General features: G+C 45.2%; 1 protein-coding gene across 1 annotated transcript in view; it reads right to left on the minus strand.

The window, feature by feature from the left end:
• mogat3a (monoacylglycerol O-acyltransferase 3a) overlaps nucleotides 1-17,735 on the minus strand; it is an 88,369-nt gene that overhangs the window by 3,336 nt on the left and 67,298 nt on the right. The window contains exons 7-8 of the mRNA XM_056300423.1: nucleotides 15,666-15,756; nucleotides 15,376-15,484 (exon numbers count right to left, since the gene is read on the minus strand). Of these exons, the coding sequence (XP_056156398.1) occupies nucleotides 15,376-15,484; nucleotides 15,666-15,756 (200 nt within the window). The remainder of the gene's footprint in view (nucleotides 1-15,375; nucleotides 15,485-15,665; nucleotides 15,757-17,735) is intronic.

The following is a 17,735-nucleotide window of genomic DNA, read 5'->3' on the forward strand; positions in this document are numbered from 1 at the left end:
GGAACACAGTGACAGCCTACATCAATAAATGCACAGACGACGTTACAGTCACCAAAACCACTTCTTCACGGTCCAACCAGAAGCCTTGACTGACAGCAGACGTCCGGGTGCTGCTGAGGACCCGGAATGCTGTATTCAGATCAGGTGATAAGGCAGCCCTCAAGACATCAAGGGCCAACCTGTCGTGTGGCATCAGGAAGGCCAAAAGACAATATGTGCAGAGAATCAACAGCCACTTCACTGATAGCAGAGATGCACGGCACTTGTGGAAGGGCATCCAGGTCCTCGCTGGCTACAAGCCTCCTCCTCAGACCTGTGGTGGTGCCCCCACCCACCCAGATGCACCAAATGACTTCTACACATGATATGAGAGGCTGAATAATGTGCCAGTGGTGAGGACTACATCCCTGATGGATGACCAGGTTCTGCAGGTGACCGCAGATGATGTGAGAAAGACCCTCTCCAGAGTCAACCCACACAAAGCTGAGGGTCCAGACAGAATCCCAGGCTGAGCCATCAGGGACTATGCTGAGCAGCTGGCAGATGTCTTTACTGACATCTTCAACATCCCGCTGTCCCAAGCAGTCATCCCCATGTGTTGCAAGTCTACCACCTTCATACCAGTGCCAAAGAAGTCCCCTGTGTCCTGCCACAATGACTACGGCCTCATTGCACTGACTCCCATTATCATGAAGTGCTTTGAGAGGCTGGTCATGAAGCACATCAAGTCCAGCCTCTCTTCCACTCTGGACCCTCTCCAGTTTGCATACTGCGCTAACCACTCTACAGAATATGCCATAACCTCTGCTCTTCATCCAGCTCTGTCCCACCTGGAGAGAAAGAACAGCTATGTGAGGATGTTGTTCATTGACTTCAGCTCAGCTTTCAACACAATCATACCACAACACCTGATCAGAAAGCTGAGCCAGTTGGGCCTTAACTCCTCTCTCTGCAACTGGGTGCTGGACTTCCTCATGGGGAGGCCACAGTCAGTGCAAATTGTCAAGATCACCTCCAGGGCCATCACACTGAGCACCGGCGTTCCACACGGCTGTGTGCTCAGTCCGCTCTTGTTCACCTGCTGACTCACAACTGCAAAGCATCATCCACCTCTGACCTCACTATAAAGTTTGCTGATACTACAGTGATAGGTCTCATCAGCGACAATGATGAATCATCACACACAACAGAGGTGAATCAACTGGCGGCGAGGTGCAAAAACCACAACCTCTCCCTCAATATAGGAAAAACTAAGGAGGTCATTAATGACTTTAGAAAGACCAGTGCCCACCATACCCCTCTGACCATCAATGGTACGGATGTGGAGAGAGTCAGCAGTGTTAAGTTCCTGGGAGTTCACATCACACAGGACCTCTCCTGGTCCTCACATGTCATTGTGCTCTCCAAGAAGGCCCAGCAGCGTCTTCACTTCCTGCGGCATCTGAAAAAGGCAAGTCTCGCCCCACCCATCCTCATCACATTCTACAGAGGCACCATAGAGAGCATTCTGACCAGCTGTATCACTGTGGGGAACTGCATAGGAACTGCAAGGCCTCTGACCGCAAATCCCTACAGCGGATAGTGAAGACAGCTGGAAAGCTCATAGGAACTGCTCTCCCACCCATCCAGGTCATCTATGACACACGGTGCACCCGGAAGGCTCTTAGAATCATGATGGACCCCACCCACCCTTCCCACATCCACTTCACCCTCCTACCCTCTGGCAGGAGGTATCAGAGCATCCGTGCTGCCTCTACCAGACTATGCAATAGTTTCATTCCTCAGGCTGTGAGGTTCCTCAACAGCCTGAACACTTAGACCTTCCACAAAATGACTTTTTGACGATCTTACTCACTGTCTGTGCCAGGTGTGCTTGTGATTTTTAGGTCTGTGAAGTAATTTTTGCTTTTAATGCACTTTTTGTTTTTAATACTTACGGCATGTTATTTGTTTTTATGTGGAACTGAGGTCCATGTGAAATGTAATTTCGTTCCCATGTATGTACAAGACATGCATATGAGGCAATGAAAAATAAAAGCAGTCTAAGTCAATCAATCTCAATCTTGCCTCTCTTGCTTTGTCACCAAACCGTCCAACCTGAGCGGCCTCTCTAAAAATCGTTCCTAATCCCGTCCTTCTTCATCACTCCCAATGAAAATCTTATCATCTTCAACTCTGCCACCTCCAGCTCTGCCTCGTTTCTTTTTGTCAGTACCACTGTCTCCAAACCATATAACATAGTTGGTCTCACAGCCATCTTGTAAACCTTCCCTTTAACTACGGACTCTGAGGACTGTTCTGGTGCTTTGGGACCTGACTGCTGCCTTCGACACGGTTGACCATAATATTCTTTTATCACGTCTTGAGCTATGTGTAGGCATTAAAGGTACTGCCCTAGAATGGTTCAAGTCTTACCTGTCAAATAGAAGCTTTTCTGTCCATATAGACCAATTCTCTTCAGCTGTGGCCCCACTTAACTGTGGGGTCCCTCAAGGCTCCATTTTGGGCCCCATTCTCTTCTCATTGTATATGCTGCCCTTGGGATCCATTTTTATAAAATATAATATGTCTTTTCATTGTTTGCTGATGATTTGCAAATCTATTTGCCTATAAAACAAAGAGCAGAGATTGTATACAGGCTTTGCTGAGTTGTTTAAATGATGTCAAAACATGGATGGAGTTAAACTTCATGAAACTAAATCAAAATAAGACTGAAATAATTGTATATGGACAGCCTGATCTGCTGGATGGTTATGATAGTGCTCTTGGCCCTTTAGCTTCCTACAGCAGACATGGGGGACTCGAGTCGAGTGACTTGACTCGAGTCAGACTTAAGTTGCCAGATTGGGGACTTGTGACTTGCTTGACCAACAGTGATAAAAGACTCGACTTGACTTTGACTTGCTATTCATGACTTGAGACTTGACTTAGACTTGCATGCAATGACTTGACAAGTCATTGCTTTCTTCGTTAATATGTGAATTATTAAAAATGAGATTTTTTTTCATATGGATGTTTCCTGTTGCATGTGGGCTAACCTGGCAACCTGTAATCTAACCAATTGACGCATGCATCACCCCAGGGCCAGCGGTTGTAGAGTGGCCGGAGCGGAGCTTTGGAAGATGGAAGGCATAGCTGGCACCGCTGTTCCCAAAATCCTAAAATTTGGCTTCAAAGCATCTAATCCCACATAAGGGAATGGTGAGGATGAGCTCAGACGTTCTGATGGGAGGTCGGCCATCTTTTAGACTTCAAGCTTCCCTCTCAGTTTGCGGCAGGTGACACAGTGATGGAGGACTGAACTTATCAGCCTCTTGCCACCAACAATCCACAGGCCAGCAGCCCTGACTGCTCCCTCTGTGAATTGACGCCCTTGGAGTTCCACTTTCCTGTGGTACTGACTCACCAGTAATTTCGTGACATGACTTTGTTTTGGGAGAATGATTGGATTCTTCACCTCAGGATCAATAGACACATGTCTCAAATGTCCGCCAGTCCGTAAGAGACCATCACACATGAAAGGATCCAGATCGAGGATTGCACTAGATCTTGAGATCGCTCTGTTCTTTGTAGTGCAGCATACTCTTCTGGATAAGCATCCCTTTGAACAGACTTGAGTATGATCAGCCCTGCTGTGACTAGCTCCTCTGGAGTACGTATTTTGTTTCACCGATGCCATCCTTTAAATGATTCCGACAAGCTTTACCTGTATGAACGAATCTGGTGAATCAAGAAGGAAGTTGCTCTCAGCAAAGACTCCTAAGTGGAGAAGCACTTGAATCGTTCTGAGGTAAGTTTACCTTCGTTTATGTGAGCAGCAAGGGTGGTCAGCTGAGTTGTCACATCTACGTCTGTTTCAGGATCCACCAGCTCAAAAGACTTGTGCATTTCAGACTGAAGTGTCTTGTGAAGGAACTCTGGTCCTGTAAACCACGTGGTGTTGTGAGTTGTGATGCCAGCACAGACCTGGTGGCCAGATCAGCTGGATTTTGATCCGTAGGCATGTAGTGCCACTGTTGAGGAGAAGTTGTCTGGCATAAATGGAGAACACGATTACGCATGTATACAAAGAATCGCTTTGAGTCATTGTGTATATAGCCGAGGACGACTTTGCTGTCACAATAAAACTTCACAGCATCTGGCTTGTAGTCAAGTTCGTCGAGAATAAATTCAGCCATTTCAATGGTCAGCACAGCTCCGTACAGTTCAAGGCGAAGGATTGTGGGCTCTCGTTGGGGGGCTAGCTTTGCCTTTCCAAGCACAAAGCCAACTCTACACTGCCCATCTGTCATGATAACCCTTAGGTAAGCCACCGCTCCTATGGCCCAGTTAGAAGCATCGGAGAAGAGGCACAACTCAGTGCAAGTAGCACTGGAGAGGGACTGTTGTATGTATGAGTGGGGGAGATGGAGGCCACTCAAATCCAGTAGAGAATTTTCCCATGTCTCCCACTTCTTTAACTTGTCTGCAGAAGCTCAGTGTCCCAGTCATGAACATTAGCAGACATTTCTCTGAGCAGTGCTCATCCCCGGATGGTCACTGGTGCAACCAAGCCCAACGGGTCAAAGAGGCTATTAACTGTGGATAGCACTCCACGGCAGGTGAACGGCTTGTGGTTGGCTGCTACTCTGAACGTAAAGGTGTCAGAGACTATGTTCCAGCACAAACCAAGGCTTCTTTGGACAGGCAGAGTTTCTTTGTCAAGGCCTAAGTCTTTTAAGCCAGCAGCCAGGTCTCCAGGTGTGAAAGCTTGCATCACTGCGATGCTCTCTGAGGCGATTTTATGCAGTTTAAGGTTTGATTCTGCCAGTGATGCTTGAGTGCACTTAAGCAGATCGATGGCCTCTGCTTCAGTCAGGAGGGAGATGAGTCCGTCGTCCACATAAAAGTGTCTCTCAACAAAGCAGCATGAGTCGGATCCACACTTCTTTTCACCTTCTTGGGCAGCTCCTCAAAAACCATATATTGCCACTGCGGGTGAAGGGCTATTCCCAAATACATGCACCTGCATGCGGTACTCTGCTACCTCCTTAGTCAGGTCATTACCTTTGTGCCAGAGGAATCTTAAGTTATTTCTGTGGTCCTCTCTCACCAAGAAGCCATAGAACATTTGTTGTATGTTGGCTGTTAGTGCAACAAGTTCTTTTCTGAACCTGAGCAGTACTCCTAGGAGGGAGTTGTTTATGTCGGGGCCTGAGAATAGGAGGCTGTTCAGAGAGATGCCACCTTCTTGTGCACTCGAGTCTAACACAACTCATATTTAGCCCGGTTTTTGGGGGTGGTACACACAAAAAATGGGTAAGTACCAGCACTCTTAATTTTCGTGGAGAGGGGGTGCTTCTTCTGCATGTCCGTTTTCAAAGAGCTTCTCCATGAAGGCAACAAATTGTTCCGGATTTTTGTTCAGTGTGCATTGCAACGAGTGGAGGCAAGAGAGGGCTTGATTATAGTTATTTGGAAGGCACGGTCTGGGTGACCTGAACAGTAGTGGAGCAATCCAGCTATTTTGCTCATCTCGTGGGAACTCTTCCTGCATGGTCTTCGGAAAGGTCTCAACTTCAAAAGACAAAGTGGGTTTGTCATTGTTTTCTGTTCTCATGAATAAGCTTAGTCCAAGTTTGTCTTCAGCAGGCACCCTCACAACAGAATGACTGGACAGATGGGTGGGGATATTGTGACTGTGCTCCCAGCCGTGCCTGTGCTCCCCACAATAGCTGGCCTTTTCGTTAATGCTGATGTGACTCTGACATGGTGTCAGAAAAGACGGGCATCCATTCTGTAGGACATTGGTCTTAAAGACGGCTATAGTGGGCTTGTGGGCACTGTCGACGCAAACTTCCCCCACTATCACCCACCCTAAATCCAAACGCGAAAGGCGATTGTGGGGCCCATTTATTTGCTGTCTCACTTTGTGAATACGTATGAGGTCTCTCCCCAGTAAGATTAGGATCTGCACTTCATGATCGAGCTCAGGGATGTAAGGCACCACAGGTCTCAAGTGAGCATGGGGAAGAGCAACCTCTGGTGAGGGGATTTCTGATCTATTGCTCATAATCTCATTACATTGAATGAATGGAGGCAAGTCTAAACAGACTTCATCGTTCATTGCTTCTATCTGAAAGCCGACTGCCTTCCTTGCCGTCATTGCAGTGGTGCCAGCACAGGTCCTCATCAGGTAAGGTGAAAGTCTACCATGGTCATGGATGTTAAATAGCTGGGAGAACTCAGATCTGGTCAACGAGCGATTGCTCTGGTCGCCAAGGATAGTGTACATCTTGACTGAGCGTCCTCGTGGAAACAATTGTACCGATCATATCTTCACACAAGATCATGCTGGGAGACCTACTCCCCAGACCTCAGTGCACCTTGAAGTTACCTCTGGAGGTGAGTTGTTTTGCTGCTCCATGTCTGACTCCGCCACGGGGAACACTGCTGGTGGGGTGGTAGTGTCTGGATGCATAGCTGTGCAGTGTCGTTCACTCCCGCACTCGTTGCATTTTAGGTCGACCGGACATTCCCTGGCCACATGAGTAGCAGAGCAGCACCTGAAACATCGTCTGTGTTCTTTTAGTAACGTTTTGCATTCTGTCAGTGGCTTCATTTTAAAGGCTCTACATTTTTTCCAGAGGATGTGACTTATTATGAAATGGACAGTACTTAGCTTGATTGCTACCACTTTTCTTGTCTGGCTCTGCTCTATGTGTCAAACTTGGATCCGCTGTTGCGGACACATCCGTCTTATGGATAGATATAGCGTTCCTCACACCATCATGCTTTGTTATGGGCCTTTCGTTGCAGTAATGAGTGCAGCTGCTGTTTGTCAATACAAAGCTAGGGTCGTTTCTGGCCTTTGCCTGACTGCTGACAAAGTCAACAAAGAAAGAGAATGGGGGGAAGATAACCTGGCATTGTTCTTTATATCTTGAACCCACAGAGAGCCATATTTCCTGTAAGTTCGGTGGCAACTTTTCAACAATGGGGTTAATGCCTCGAGGTGTGTCCAGGTAGCTGAGTCCAGGTAAGTACCCATCCTCTTTAGCTGAGAGTAGTTCCATGAGCGGGTCACTAAGTTCTCTTAGTTTAATGTTTTCTCTCGGTGCGAGACAAGGAAAGCTGTCCAGCCGCTTAAATAGAGCACTCTCAATCACTTTGGGGGTGCATAAAACTCTCGAGGTCTTGTCCAAGACAACTGAAGTGCAGCTTGAGGGTTAGTGACATAGATGGCTCGAATTCTTTTAACGTGTTCAGCTGATTCCTTTCCTAGCCATTTTACCAGCAGATCTAACTCTTCACTGGTTGTTAGCTCTAAGCCTTGAGTGGCATTAAAGAAGGAAGACCGCCATGCTAACAGACTGATCATCAAATTTAGTGAGTCCTGTGGTTACTAACTCCCTGCGGGCCAGATACTTTGCAAAGTCTATCATGTTAGCAGCTGGAGTAGTAGGAGAGTCCTGTGCGTTGCTCCTAAGAAACTGGTCTGGATGGCTTGTATGCCTGAATGAAGTGGAGCCCTGCCGCTGATAGGCCTTATAGGTGGAGTGAGGTGCTGAGGCGGGAGTGTCTGGTGCTGTGATGGTGGTAAGAACTCACTGTGTGTGTGTGTGTGTGTGTGTGTGTGTGTGTGTGTGTGTGTGTGTGTGTGTGTGTGTGTGTGTGTGTAGACATTTTGGGCAAGACATCATGGTGGTATGTAGGGCTTAACTCCTGTCTCATTAATGCCGGTGACTCTTTGATACGGAGAACGGGTGGGGTAGGGTTGAAGCTGGCTTGAGCCTGATGTTCCAGATATGCCTCTGTTCGCTGTCTAACTATCTGTGGTGAGACACCACTCCTGGTGCTGCAAATATCCACATTTCCTATTCCTGTTGCAGCCTCTACAACTTCAGCCTCTGCACTGGCAACAGCAGCTGCTTTTTCAAGTTCTAGTGCTTCTAGGTCTGCTTCTAGTGTAGCCTTTTCCAAATCTTATTTGGTTCTTTGTTTTTTTCAATTCTAGCTCCTTTTGAGCAAATGTGATCCTGGTGCGGGCGGCCTCCGCTGCGGCTCTGGCTCTGGTAGCAGCGCTGGCTACTGAACCTTTAGAGGAAGACGTGTACTTAGAGCTGGGTACTGATGATGCTTTTTCATCTTTCTCTGTTGCCTAGTCTTCCACAACTGCGGTCGATGAACACTTCTGATGTTACTGGCTTTTTACTCTACTGTTCTCTTTATGTGTTCAACTTCCAAAGTGTTAACATAATAAATAGCCAGCCAAACTCCTTTACAAGAGCCAGGAGAGAGGGCACATTGAATTAGAGTAAAACTGGAAAAAGAGAGATGCAAAAATAGACTAAAAGACTGCTATGTAAACAACAGGTAGGCTAAATGTGAACAGCCTAACACAAACATTGTAGACAATTTCCTTTAAGAAGACTAGACTACACATTTCTAGACAACATCTATTTTCCATACAGAATGGAAACACATCCAGCATCAAACAACACTTTTTGGTAAGTATACAACAGCCTAAGTATGAAGATTGACATTAATAGACGACTAGGACTAGGTAAGTAGCAGGTAAGTATGGTATTGCATAGGTTACAACGTATTAACTATTATTTTCGACTATATAACTATATTACAAACTTAAACAATACGCACAATAATCATTAATATCAATTCTCTAACATGTAAGGAATATTTTAACCTTACAGCCACTGCTTTCTGAAGGATATTCACAGCAGATTCCTTTTGATTACACTTGACAAACCATGACGATTCGACCATACCCTTTCACAGTTTACAGCTAACAGCTACTTCCTACTTTTCCTCTATTGTGCGGTTTCAAAAATAAAAGCTCTACTTTCAAAATAAAAGTTCCCTAATCATTTGTGCATATAAAAACACAAAACATTCTTGAACAGTCAACTTAATGTCTCCTCAGCATACAAACATATTCAAGGCAGAACAGCTATTGCTCTGTCCTCCGTGCAGCCCTGGACCTCTCTGATCCCTGTCTGATTCATCTCATCCCAACTACAGGCAGAAACTAAAATCTGCGAATTCTGCGGTTATAAAACTGTGAGGAAATGGACCAATGAGTCAAAACTGGAGCTTCAGGCCTGCCTCGACTGCACTCACTGGAGTGCTTTTGAGGCTGCATCTACAGACCTTGATGAACTTACTGACACTGTGACATCTTACATCAGACTTTGAGAGGTCATGTGTGTGTGCCCACCAAAACCTACTGTACCTTTAACAACAATAAGCCCTCATTCTCAGCTAAAATGAGGCAGCTTTGTCAGGCTAAAGAGGAAGCCTACAGGTGTGGAGATAGGATCTGGTACAACAAAGCCAGAAATATACTCACAAAGGAGATCAGTGGCAAAAAGTGCTACTCTGTAAAGTTGAAAAACAGGGTTTCTGCCAACGACCCCTCATCTGTCTGGAGAGGTTTGAAAGACATTACCAACTACAGGAGACCATCCCCCCACACTGCCAGGGACCATCAACTGGCTGACGATCTAAATGGGTTTTACTGCAGGTTTGAAAAGAAAACTCGAAAAGCAATAAAAGCAAACAAGACATGTGTTGAGGATGTGCACCAGCTCTTCCAGAGATAGAAGACCAGGAAGCTACTGGGCTCAGATGGTGTGTCCCCCTCCTGTCTTAAAGTCTGTGCTGATCAGCTGGCCCCCATTTTCACATTGATCTTCAACAGATCACTGGAGCTGTGTGAAGTCCCCTCTTGCTTCAAGAACTCCACTATCATCTCAGTCCCCAAGAAACCACGTATCACAGGATTAAATGACTACAGGCCTGTTCCCCTAACATCTGTGGTCATTAAATCCTTCAAGAGACTGTTGTTGGCCCATCTGAAGGAAATCATAAGCCCCCTGCTCGATCCCCTGCAGTTTACCTACCGAGCAAACAGGTCAGTGGAGGATGCAGTCAACATGGGATTGCACTTTATCTTCCAACACCTTGACTCCCCAGGGACATATGCTAGGGTCCTGTTTGTGGAATTCAGCTCAGCATTCAACGCCATCTTCCTGGATATCCTCCACTCCAAACTCACCCAGCTCACTGTATCAGCCCTCATCTGGCAGTGGATTAAAAACTCCCTGACAGACAGCAGGCAGTTAGTGAGGCTGGGGAATATCACTTCCAGCACCTGGACAATCAGCACTGGCACCCCCAGGGATGTGTGCTCTCCCCTCTACTCTTCTGCCTCTACACACAAATGACTGCACCTCAGGTGACCCATCTGTTAAACTCCTAAGGTTTGCCGATAACACATCCATCATTGGTCTTATCAGGGATGGTGACGAGTCTGCATATAGATGGGAGGTTGATCAGCTGGCACTCTGGTGCAACCACAGCAACCTGGAGCTGAACACACTCAACAGTGGTGATGACAGTGGACTCCAGCAGGAGCCCCTCAACACTGCCCCCCTCACCATACTCAACAGCACGATGTCTACAGTGAAAACCTACAGATTTCTGTGTTCCACAGTCTCTCAAGACCTAAGGTGGGCATCCAACATAGACGCAATCATCAAAAAGGTCCAGCAGAGGATGTACTTTCTCCACCAGCTCAAGAAGTTCAACCTGCCTCAGGAACTGTTGATTCAGTTCAACTGCTGCAGTCCCAACTCCTCTAGGAAGACCACGATATGGAGCGATCAGGAATATGCTTCTACATAAATGAAGGTTGGTGTATCGATGTCACAGTGTTGAAGAAATCATGCAGCCCTCACTTAGAGACCTTTTTCATTGACTGTAAACCATTCTATTCACTGCAGGAATTTTCATCATTTATTCTGGTCTGTTTCAATATCCCACCCCAGGCCTGTGTTAAAGAGGCGTTAAAACAACTGGCTGATTAAATTACAAACATGGAGCACACATATCCTGACTCCCTACTCATTATCCTTGGGGATTTTAACAGAACAAACCTCAGCCACAAACTGCCAAAATACAGACAGCATGTTAAATGTCCTACAAATGCGCAGCAGAGGATGTACTTTCTCCGCCAGCTCAAGAGTTCAACCTGCCTCAGTAACTGCCGATTCAGTTCTACACTGCAATAACCCAGTCTGTCCTCTGCACATCCATCCCTGTCTGGTTTGGATCGGTCACCAAACAGGACAGGGACAGATTACAACAGACAGTTAGGTCTGCAGAGAAGCTCATTGGTGCCAACCTGCCCTCCATCAAGGATTTTTTCACCTCCAGAGTCAGGAAACGGGCAGGCAACATCACTGCAGACCCATCACAACTTGGTCACAACCTGTTCCAACTCCTCCCTTGTGGTAGTTGCTACAGAGCACTGTACCCCAAAACAACCAGATGTAAACAGTTTCTTTCTGCAGGCTGTCATTCAAATGAAAATTTAACACTGTCAATAAATCCAACCATGTTGTATATACTGTATTGTACATTGTGTATATACTGTACTGTACATTGTACATATACTGGTACACTCTGTCATGTACATCTACCTCAGGCATGTATGTAAGTAAGCTGCTAACATGTATTTCAGCATCTCTGGTATATTCTCTGCACCACTGCACTTTATCACTTCTTATTTCACTTGTATAAGTCAGTCCTTGTGTATATATGTGAAAATTGTTGTGTTGTAGTGTTGTTATTCTATGTTAAGTACACTCAGGGAGCCATGAAACCAGAGTCACTTTCCATGTGTGTGCAAACCTACATGGCCAGTAAACATGATTCTGATTAAATTATGTCTTTTAGATGGTGGGAGGAAACCGGAGCACCCAGACGAAACCCATGCAGACACGGGGAGAACATGCAAACTCCACACACAAAGGACCTCAGACGGCCTGGGGTTCGAACCCAGGATCTTCTTGCTGTGAGGCAACAGTGCTAATCACTGGGCCATTGTGCCACCCAGTAGTAGTGTAATGTCACTTCAGATTGAAATCCTTCAGGACGGCAACTTTTTCCTTGCAAATCAGACAGCTTGTGGATGCATTAAATTCAGTGAAGAAGTAGTTACATGTCCATTTCCCTTGGAACTGTTGGTACTCCTGACCAACTTTGCTTTTGGCTTTTGAAAGTGACATCTGCAAGCAATGACAACAATTTATGTTAGCAAGCTCACGAGATATTTTGCCGTGAGCAAGCCTACTGGGTTTATGTACTCACGTTTCCTGGCTACAGCGTGTGTGTGTGTGTGTGTGTGTGTGTGAGAGAGAGAGAGAGACAGCAAGAGAGAGTGAGAGCGCGAGAGAGAGAGAGTGTTGCCAAACTGACATTAGGCTATATCATTTGCAACTGGCCTCATAACTAATCTTAACTGAGTACTTAAAACTACAAACAGAAACGCTTAACAAAAAAAAGAAAAGAACAGAAAAATAAAAACATGAAAGTAGCATGCAAAATGGATACGTCGTCCAGATCTCTTAATAAATCTGAAACATGGCGCGGGCTGGTAGTTTGAGAGTCCCCTAGTGTATAGTGTATAGTGTGTGTAGCACTCTGAGTAGTATTCATAGTGTGTACAGTTTGTGTAATTTTATAATGTATAGAGGGTGTGTAGTGTGTATAGCATATAAAATGTGTGTAACGTGTGTGTAACTCAGTGGGACTTTCTGGCACAGCACTAAACTGGTTTGAATTCTACTTTAAGGACAGGGACTACTTTGTGAGGCTGAGGACTGCCTGTCTATCCCCCAAAATTCTCCCCAACTTCTACCACTGCAGCATAGAGAGCATCCTGACCATCTGCATCTCAGTGTGGTACGGCAACTGCACCTCAGTAGACCAGAAAGCTCTGCAGCGGGTCGTCAAGGCAGCCCAGCATATCACCGGTACCCAGCTCCCAGCCATAAAAGACATTTATCACAAACGCTGCCTTCGAAGGGGTCTGAGCATCAGCAGAGATCCCACCCACCCCAACCATGGACTGTTCTCCCCCCTGCACTCTGGGAGGCGCTACAGGAGCCTCAGAGCCCGCACTACCAGGCTCAAAACCAGCTTCTTTCCACAAGTTGTTGCCCGTCTGAACCTGGCTACCCACTGAATGTTTGTAGATATTTTTAAATATTTTGTACTCTTGCTCTTTTTTAACTTATTTTTAGCTTTTGGTCTTCATGTGTGTATATCTTATACTGTGTTTGCTGTGTTTGTCTGTGTCTGTCTTGCACTGTTTGGTGAAGCCACAGCCCTCATTTCATTTTTAACATGTGCCTGCACATTGTTGTTAATGACAATAAATTGAGTTGAATTGAATTGAATGTGTCTTTAAGTAATTACAAATGTGAGTGTACAAAAATGACCTGGGGAGTTCCCCAAGGCTCCATTCTGGGGCTGGTTCTGTTTAACATATATACATAATCCCAGTAGTTCAGATTATGGAAAACAAAATATGTTACCATAATTGTGCAGACGACATGCAGATTTACATAACCATATCACCAGGGGACTATAATCCTATACAAGCACTGAGTAAGTGCATTGAACAAATCAATGATGGGATGTCTCAGAATTTTCTTCAATTACAGATAAAACTGAAGTAATTGTGGGATAAATTTGGGTAATGAAGTAAATTTGGGGTGTCCTGACGGACAACCTAGGTGAGGGTGAGGTGAAGTAATTGTTTTTGGAGTCATGGAAAAATGATTAAAAGTCAGCACATAATCTCAGCACATAATGTCACGAATCAAGCCAGAAATCTTGGTATAGTCATGGACTCAGACCTGAATTTAGATAGCCACATTAAGACAATTACAAAGTCTGCCTACTATCACCTGAAGAATACATCAAGAATTTCTGTCTCGGCAGGATTTCAGTTCCGCTTGCGGTATGGGAAGATGGCTGCGGGAATTCACATTTGGTGAGGCCTCACCCAGTGCTGGTGTGGAAAGATGGCAGCGTGAACTTAAGTTTGCGGCGGTCTCAACCAGTACTGTCCATGCAGTGTCTTTGCCCACGTGTGCATCTAAGTTTGTGTTTTTGTTTGATGGCTGGTAGAGCTGGTGCGGGTTGTTTGGGAGAGCATGGTCTGCTGTGTCCTGTGGGCCCAGGGACCACAGCTCTGACTGGAGATGCACCCGAAGAGGAAACACCGAGGGTGGTCTCACAGGACATGGAAGCGGGGCAGGCTAAGCTAACTGCTAGCCCATGCAGACCGGCAGTTCAGACAACATCAAAGGCGGTCTGGTGGCGGCCTTGCCTAATGTTGACTGTGTTTTTGGTGTCATCGTGTGGAGTGTGGTGAGGTGTGTTGAAGGTGTCTGGCTAGGCCAGCTGGCGTTGGATTGGCTGGGAGAGCTGCACCTGAGGAGGAAACACCGAGGGTGGTCTGACAGGATGCGCAAGTGGGGCAGGCTAAGCTAACTGCTAACCCATGCAGACCAGCAGTTCCAACAGTCATCCTGGCATTTGCTCTCAGACAGTGAAAAAAAACCCCAATTTGGATATGTTGGATATATGTGTTTTTGTAGTTTTTTTTGTAGTTTGGATATGTGTGTTCTTGTAGTTTGGATATGTGTGTTTGTCTTTGTTTTGTACTGCTGTGGGCTGGGAGAAACGATATTCCATTTCATGTCATGTGCACAGGTGCATGCAATGAAATGACAAATAAATGTGTCCGATTCCTTATTTGAAACACCTTGTCCATGCATTTATCCTCAGTTGACCGGACTACTGCAAAGGCTTCTTTACAGGTCTCTCTGAAAAATCTATCAAACAGCTGCAGCTGATTCAGAACACTGCTGCTCAAGTCCTACTAAGACCAAAAGAGTGGATCACATCACTCCAGTTCTGAGGTCACTACATTGGCTCCCTGTCCGTCAAAGAACTGAATTTAAAACTCTGCTCTTGGTTTATAAAGTGCTGAATGGTTCAGGGCCAAAATACATTTCTGATCTACTGCTCCACTGTGAACCATCCATATCGCTCAAGTCGTCTGGGACAGGTCTGCTTTCTGACCCCAGAGTCAGAACTGAACATGGAGAGGCAGCTTTCAGTTTTATACACCAAATCTGGAACAAACTACTAGAAAAACGGTCTCCTGCAACTCTTACTTCTTTTAAACCAAGGCGAAGACTTTCCTGTTTGTCGCCACCTTTTATTAAATCACATTTGAAGCTTTTGATGATCATCGAACACTGCAGGGTAACTTTTACTCTACCTTTGTATTTGTTTCTAAATGTTGCCTTGTGTTGCTTTTACGTTTGGTTTTGATGTCCTTTATGTTGTACGTAAAGCACTTTGATTGCATTCCTGCTGAAATATGATATACAAATAAATTTGCCCCGTCTAATGTGTGTCGCATGCAATGTGTGTGTAGTCCGTATAGTGTGTGTAGTGTGTGTAGTGTTTATGGTGTGCAGTGTGTATACTGTGTCATGAGTGTGGTCATACCAACAGTGTGTATTGCCTTCCTGTAGGGAATCAGACCAAAACTGTACTGAAAAACTCCTCTGGCATGGAACAGAGGCAAGGCTACTCCCATGATGCTTTGCAGTTGGTCCTGCGAGCAGCAGACAATTTAAGTTAGCATTCCTCTTAAGATACTGGCTATCACTAGCCACAAGCTAACAAGCTGCATAACCAGGAACATAAATATTAACAATAATAACAATAACAACAACAATATCAATAGTAATAATAATAATAATAACAACAATAACAATAGTAATAATAATAGTAACCTGCAATGTGCGGAGAGAGGAACCACTGGGGTTTGCCATCTGGTCAAAGAGCTCGTTCTCACCGAAAGAAAAAACAGGAACCAATTGAGCCCTACACAAAGATATAAATCAGAATAGCATTATGTAACACAACACAAACAATATGACACTACATAACAACATGAAACAACACAGCATAATTCATTATAACATAACGCAAAACAACAATAAACTATAATACATTAAATAAACAATGTGACAAAATAACAACAGAGTAATACAATTTAAATCAACATAACACAAAAATTTAACATAATATACACTAAACAACATAACATATAGTCTTAATGCATGCTCCATAATGCAGGTAAGGAAATCACAGAAGGTGAATCAGTTCATCTGGACAAAACGTTTACTGACAGAAACGTTTCATCATCATCCATGTGACCTCTCCTCTGTCACCATCTTCCAACAGAAACGTTTCATCATCATCCATGTGACCTCTCCTCTGTCACCACCTTACAGCAGAAACGTTTCATCATCATCCATGTGACCTCTCCTCTGTCACCATCTTCCAACAGAAACGTTTCATCATCATCCATGTGACCTCTCCTCTGTCACCACCTTACAGCAGAAACGTTTCATCATCATCCATGTGACCTCTCCTCTGTGACCACCTTACAGCAGAAACGTTTCATCATCATCCATGTGACCTCTCCTCTGTCACCATCTTCCAACAAAAACATTTCATCATCATCCATGTGACCTCTCCTCTGTCACCATCTTCCAACAGAAACGTTTCATCATCATCCATGTGACCTCTCCTCCAGAAACGTTTCATCATCATCCATGTGACCTCTCCTCTGTCACCATCTTCCAACAGAAACGTTTCATCATCATCCATGTGACCTCTCCTCTGTCACCATCTTCCAAGAGAAACGTTTCATCATCATCCATGTGACCTCTCCTCTGTCACCATCTTCCAACAGAAACGTTTCATCATCATCCATGTGACCTCTCCTCTGTCACCACCTTACAGCAGAAACGTTTCATCATCATCCATGTGACCTCTCCTCTGTCACCACCTTACAGCAGAAACGTTTCATCATCATCCATGTGACCTCTCCTCTGTCACCATCTTCCAACAGAAACGTTTCATCATCATCCATGTGACCTCTCCTCTGTCACCATCTACCAACAGAAACGTTTCATCATCATCCATGTGACCTCTCCTCTGTCACCATCTTCCAACAAAAACATTTCATCATCATCCATGTCACCTCTCCTCTGTCACCATCTACCAACAAAAACATTTCATCATCATCCATGTCACCTCTCCTCTGTCACCATCTTCCAAGAGAAACGTTTCATCATCATCCATGTGACCTCTCCTCTGTCACCATCTTCCAACAGAAACGTTTCATCATCATCCATGTCACCTCTCCTCTGTCACCATCTTCCAAGAGAAACGTTTCATCATCATCCATGTGACCTCTCCTCTGTCACCATCTTCCAAGAGAAACGTTTCATCATCATCCATGTGACCTCTCCTCTGTCACCATCTTCCAACAGAAACGTTTCATCATCATCCATGTGACCTCTCCTCTGTCACCATCTTCCAACAGAAACGTTTCATCATCATCCATGTGACCTCTCCTCTGTCACCATCTTCCAACAGAAACGTTTCATCATCATCCATGTGACCTCTCCTCTGTCACCATCTTCCAACAGAAACGTTTCATCATCATCCATGTGACCTCTCCTCTGTCACCATCTTCCAAGAGAAACGTTTCATCATCATCCATGTGACCTCTCCTCTGTCACCATCTTCCAGCAGAAACGTTTCATCATCATCCATGTGACCTCTCCTGTCACCACCTTACAACAGAAACGTTTCATCATCATCCATGTGACCTCTCCTCTGTCACCATCTTCCAACAGAAACGTTTCATCATCATCCATGTCACCTCTCCTCTGTCACCATCTTCCAAGAGAAACGTTTCATTATCATCCATGTGACCTCTCCTCTGTCACCATCTTCCAGCAGAAACGTTTCATCATCATCCATGTGACCTCTCCTCTGTCACCATC

Source organism: Lampris incognitus, chromosome 20 (genome assembly GCF_029633865.1).
Source record: "Lampris incognitus isolate fLamInc1 chromosome 20, fLamInc1.hap2, whole genome shotgun sequence".
Classification (NCBI taxonomy): Eukaryota; Metazoa; Chordata; class Actinopteri; order Lampriformes; family Lampridae; genus Lampris; species Lampris incognitus.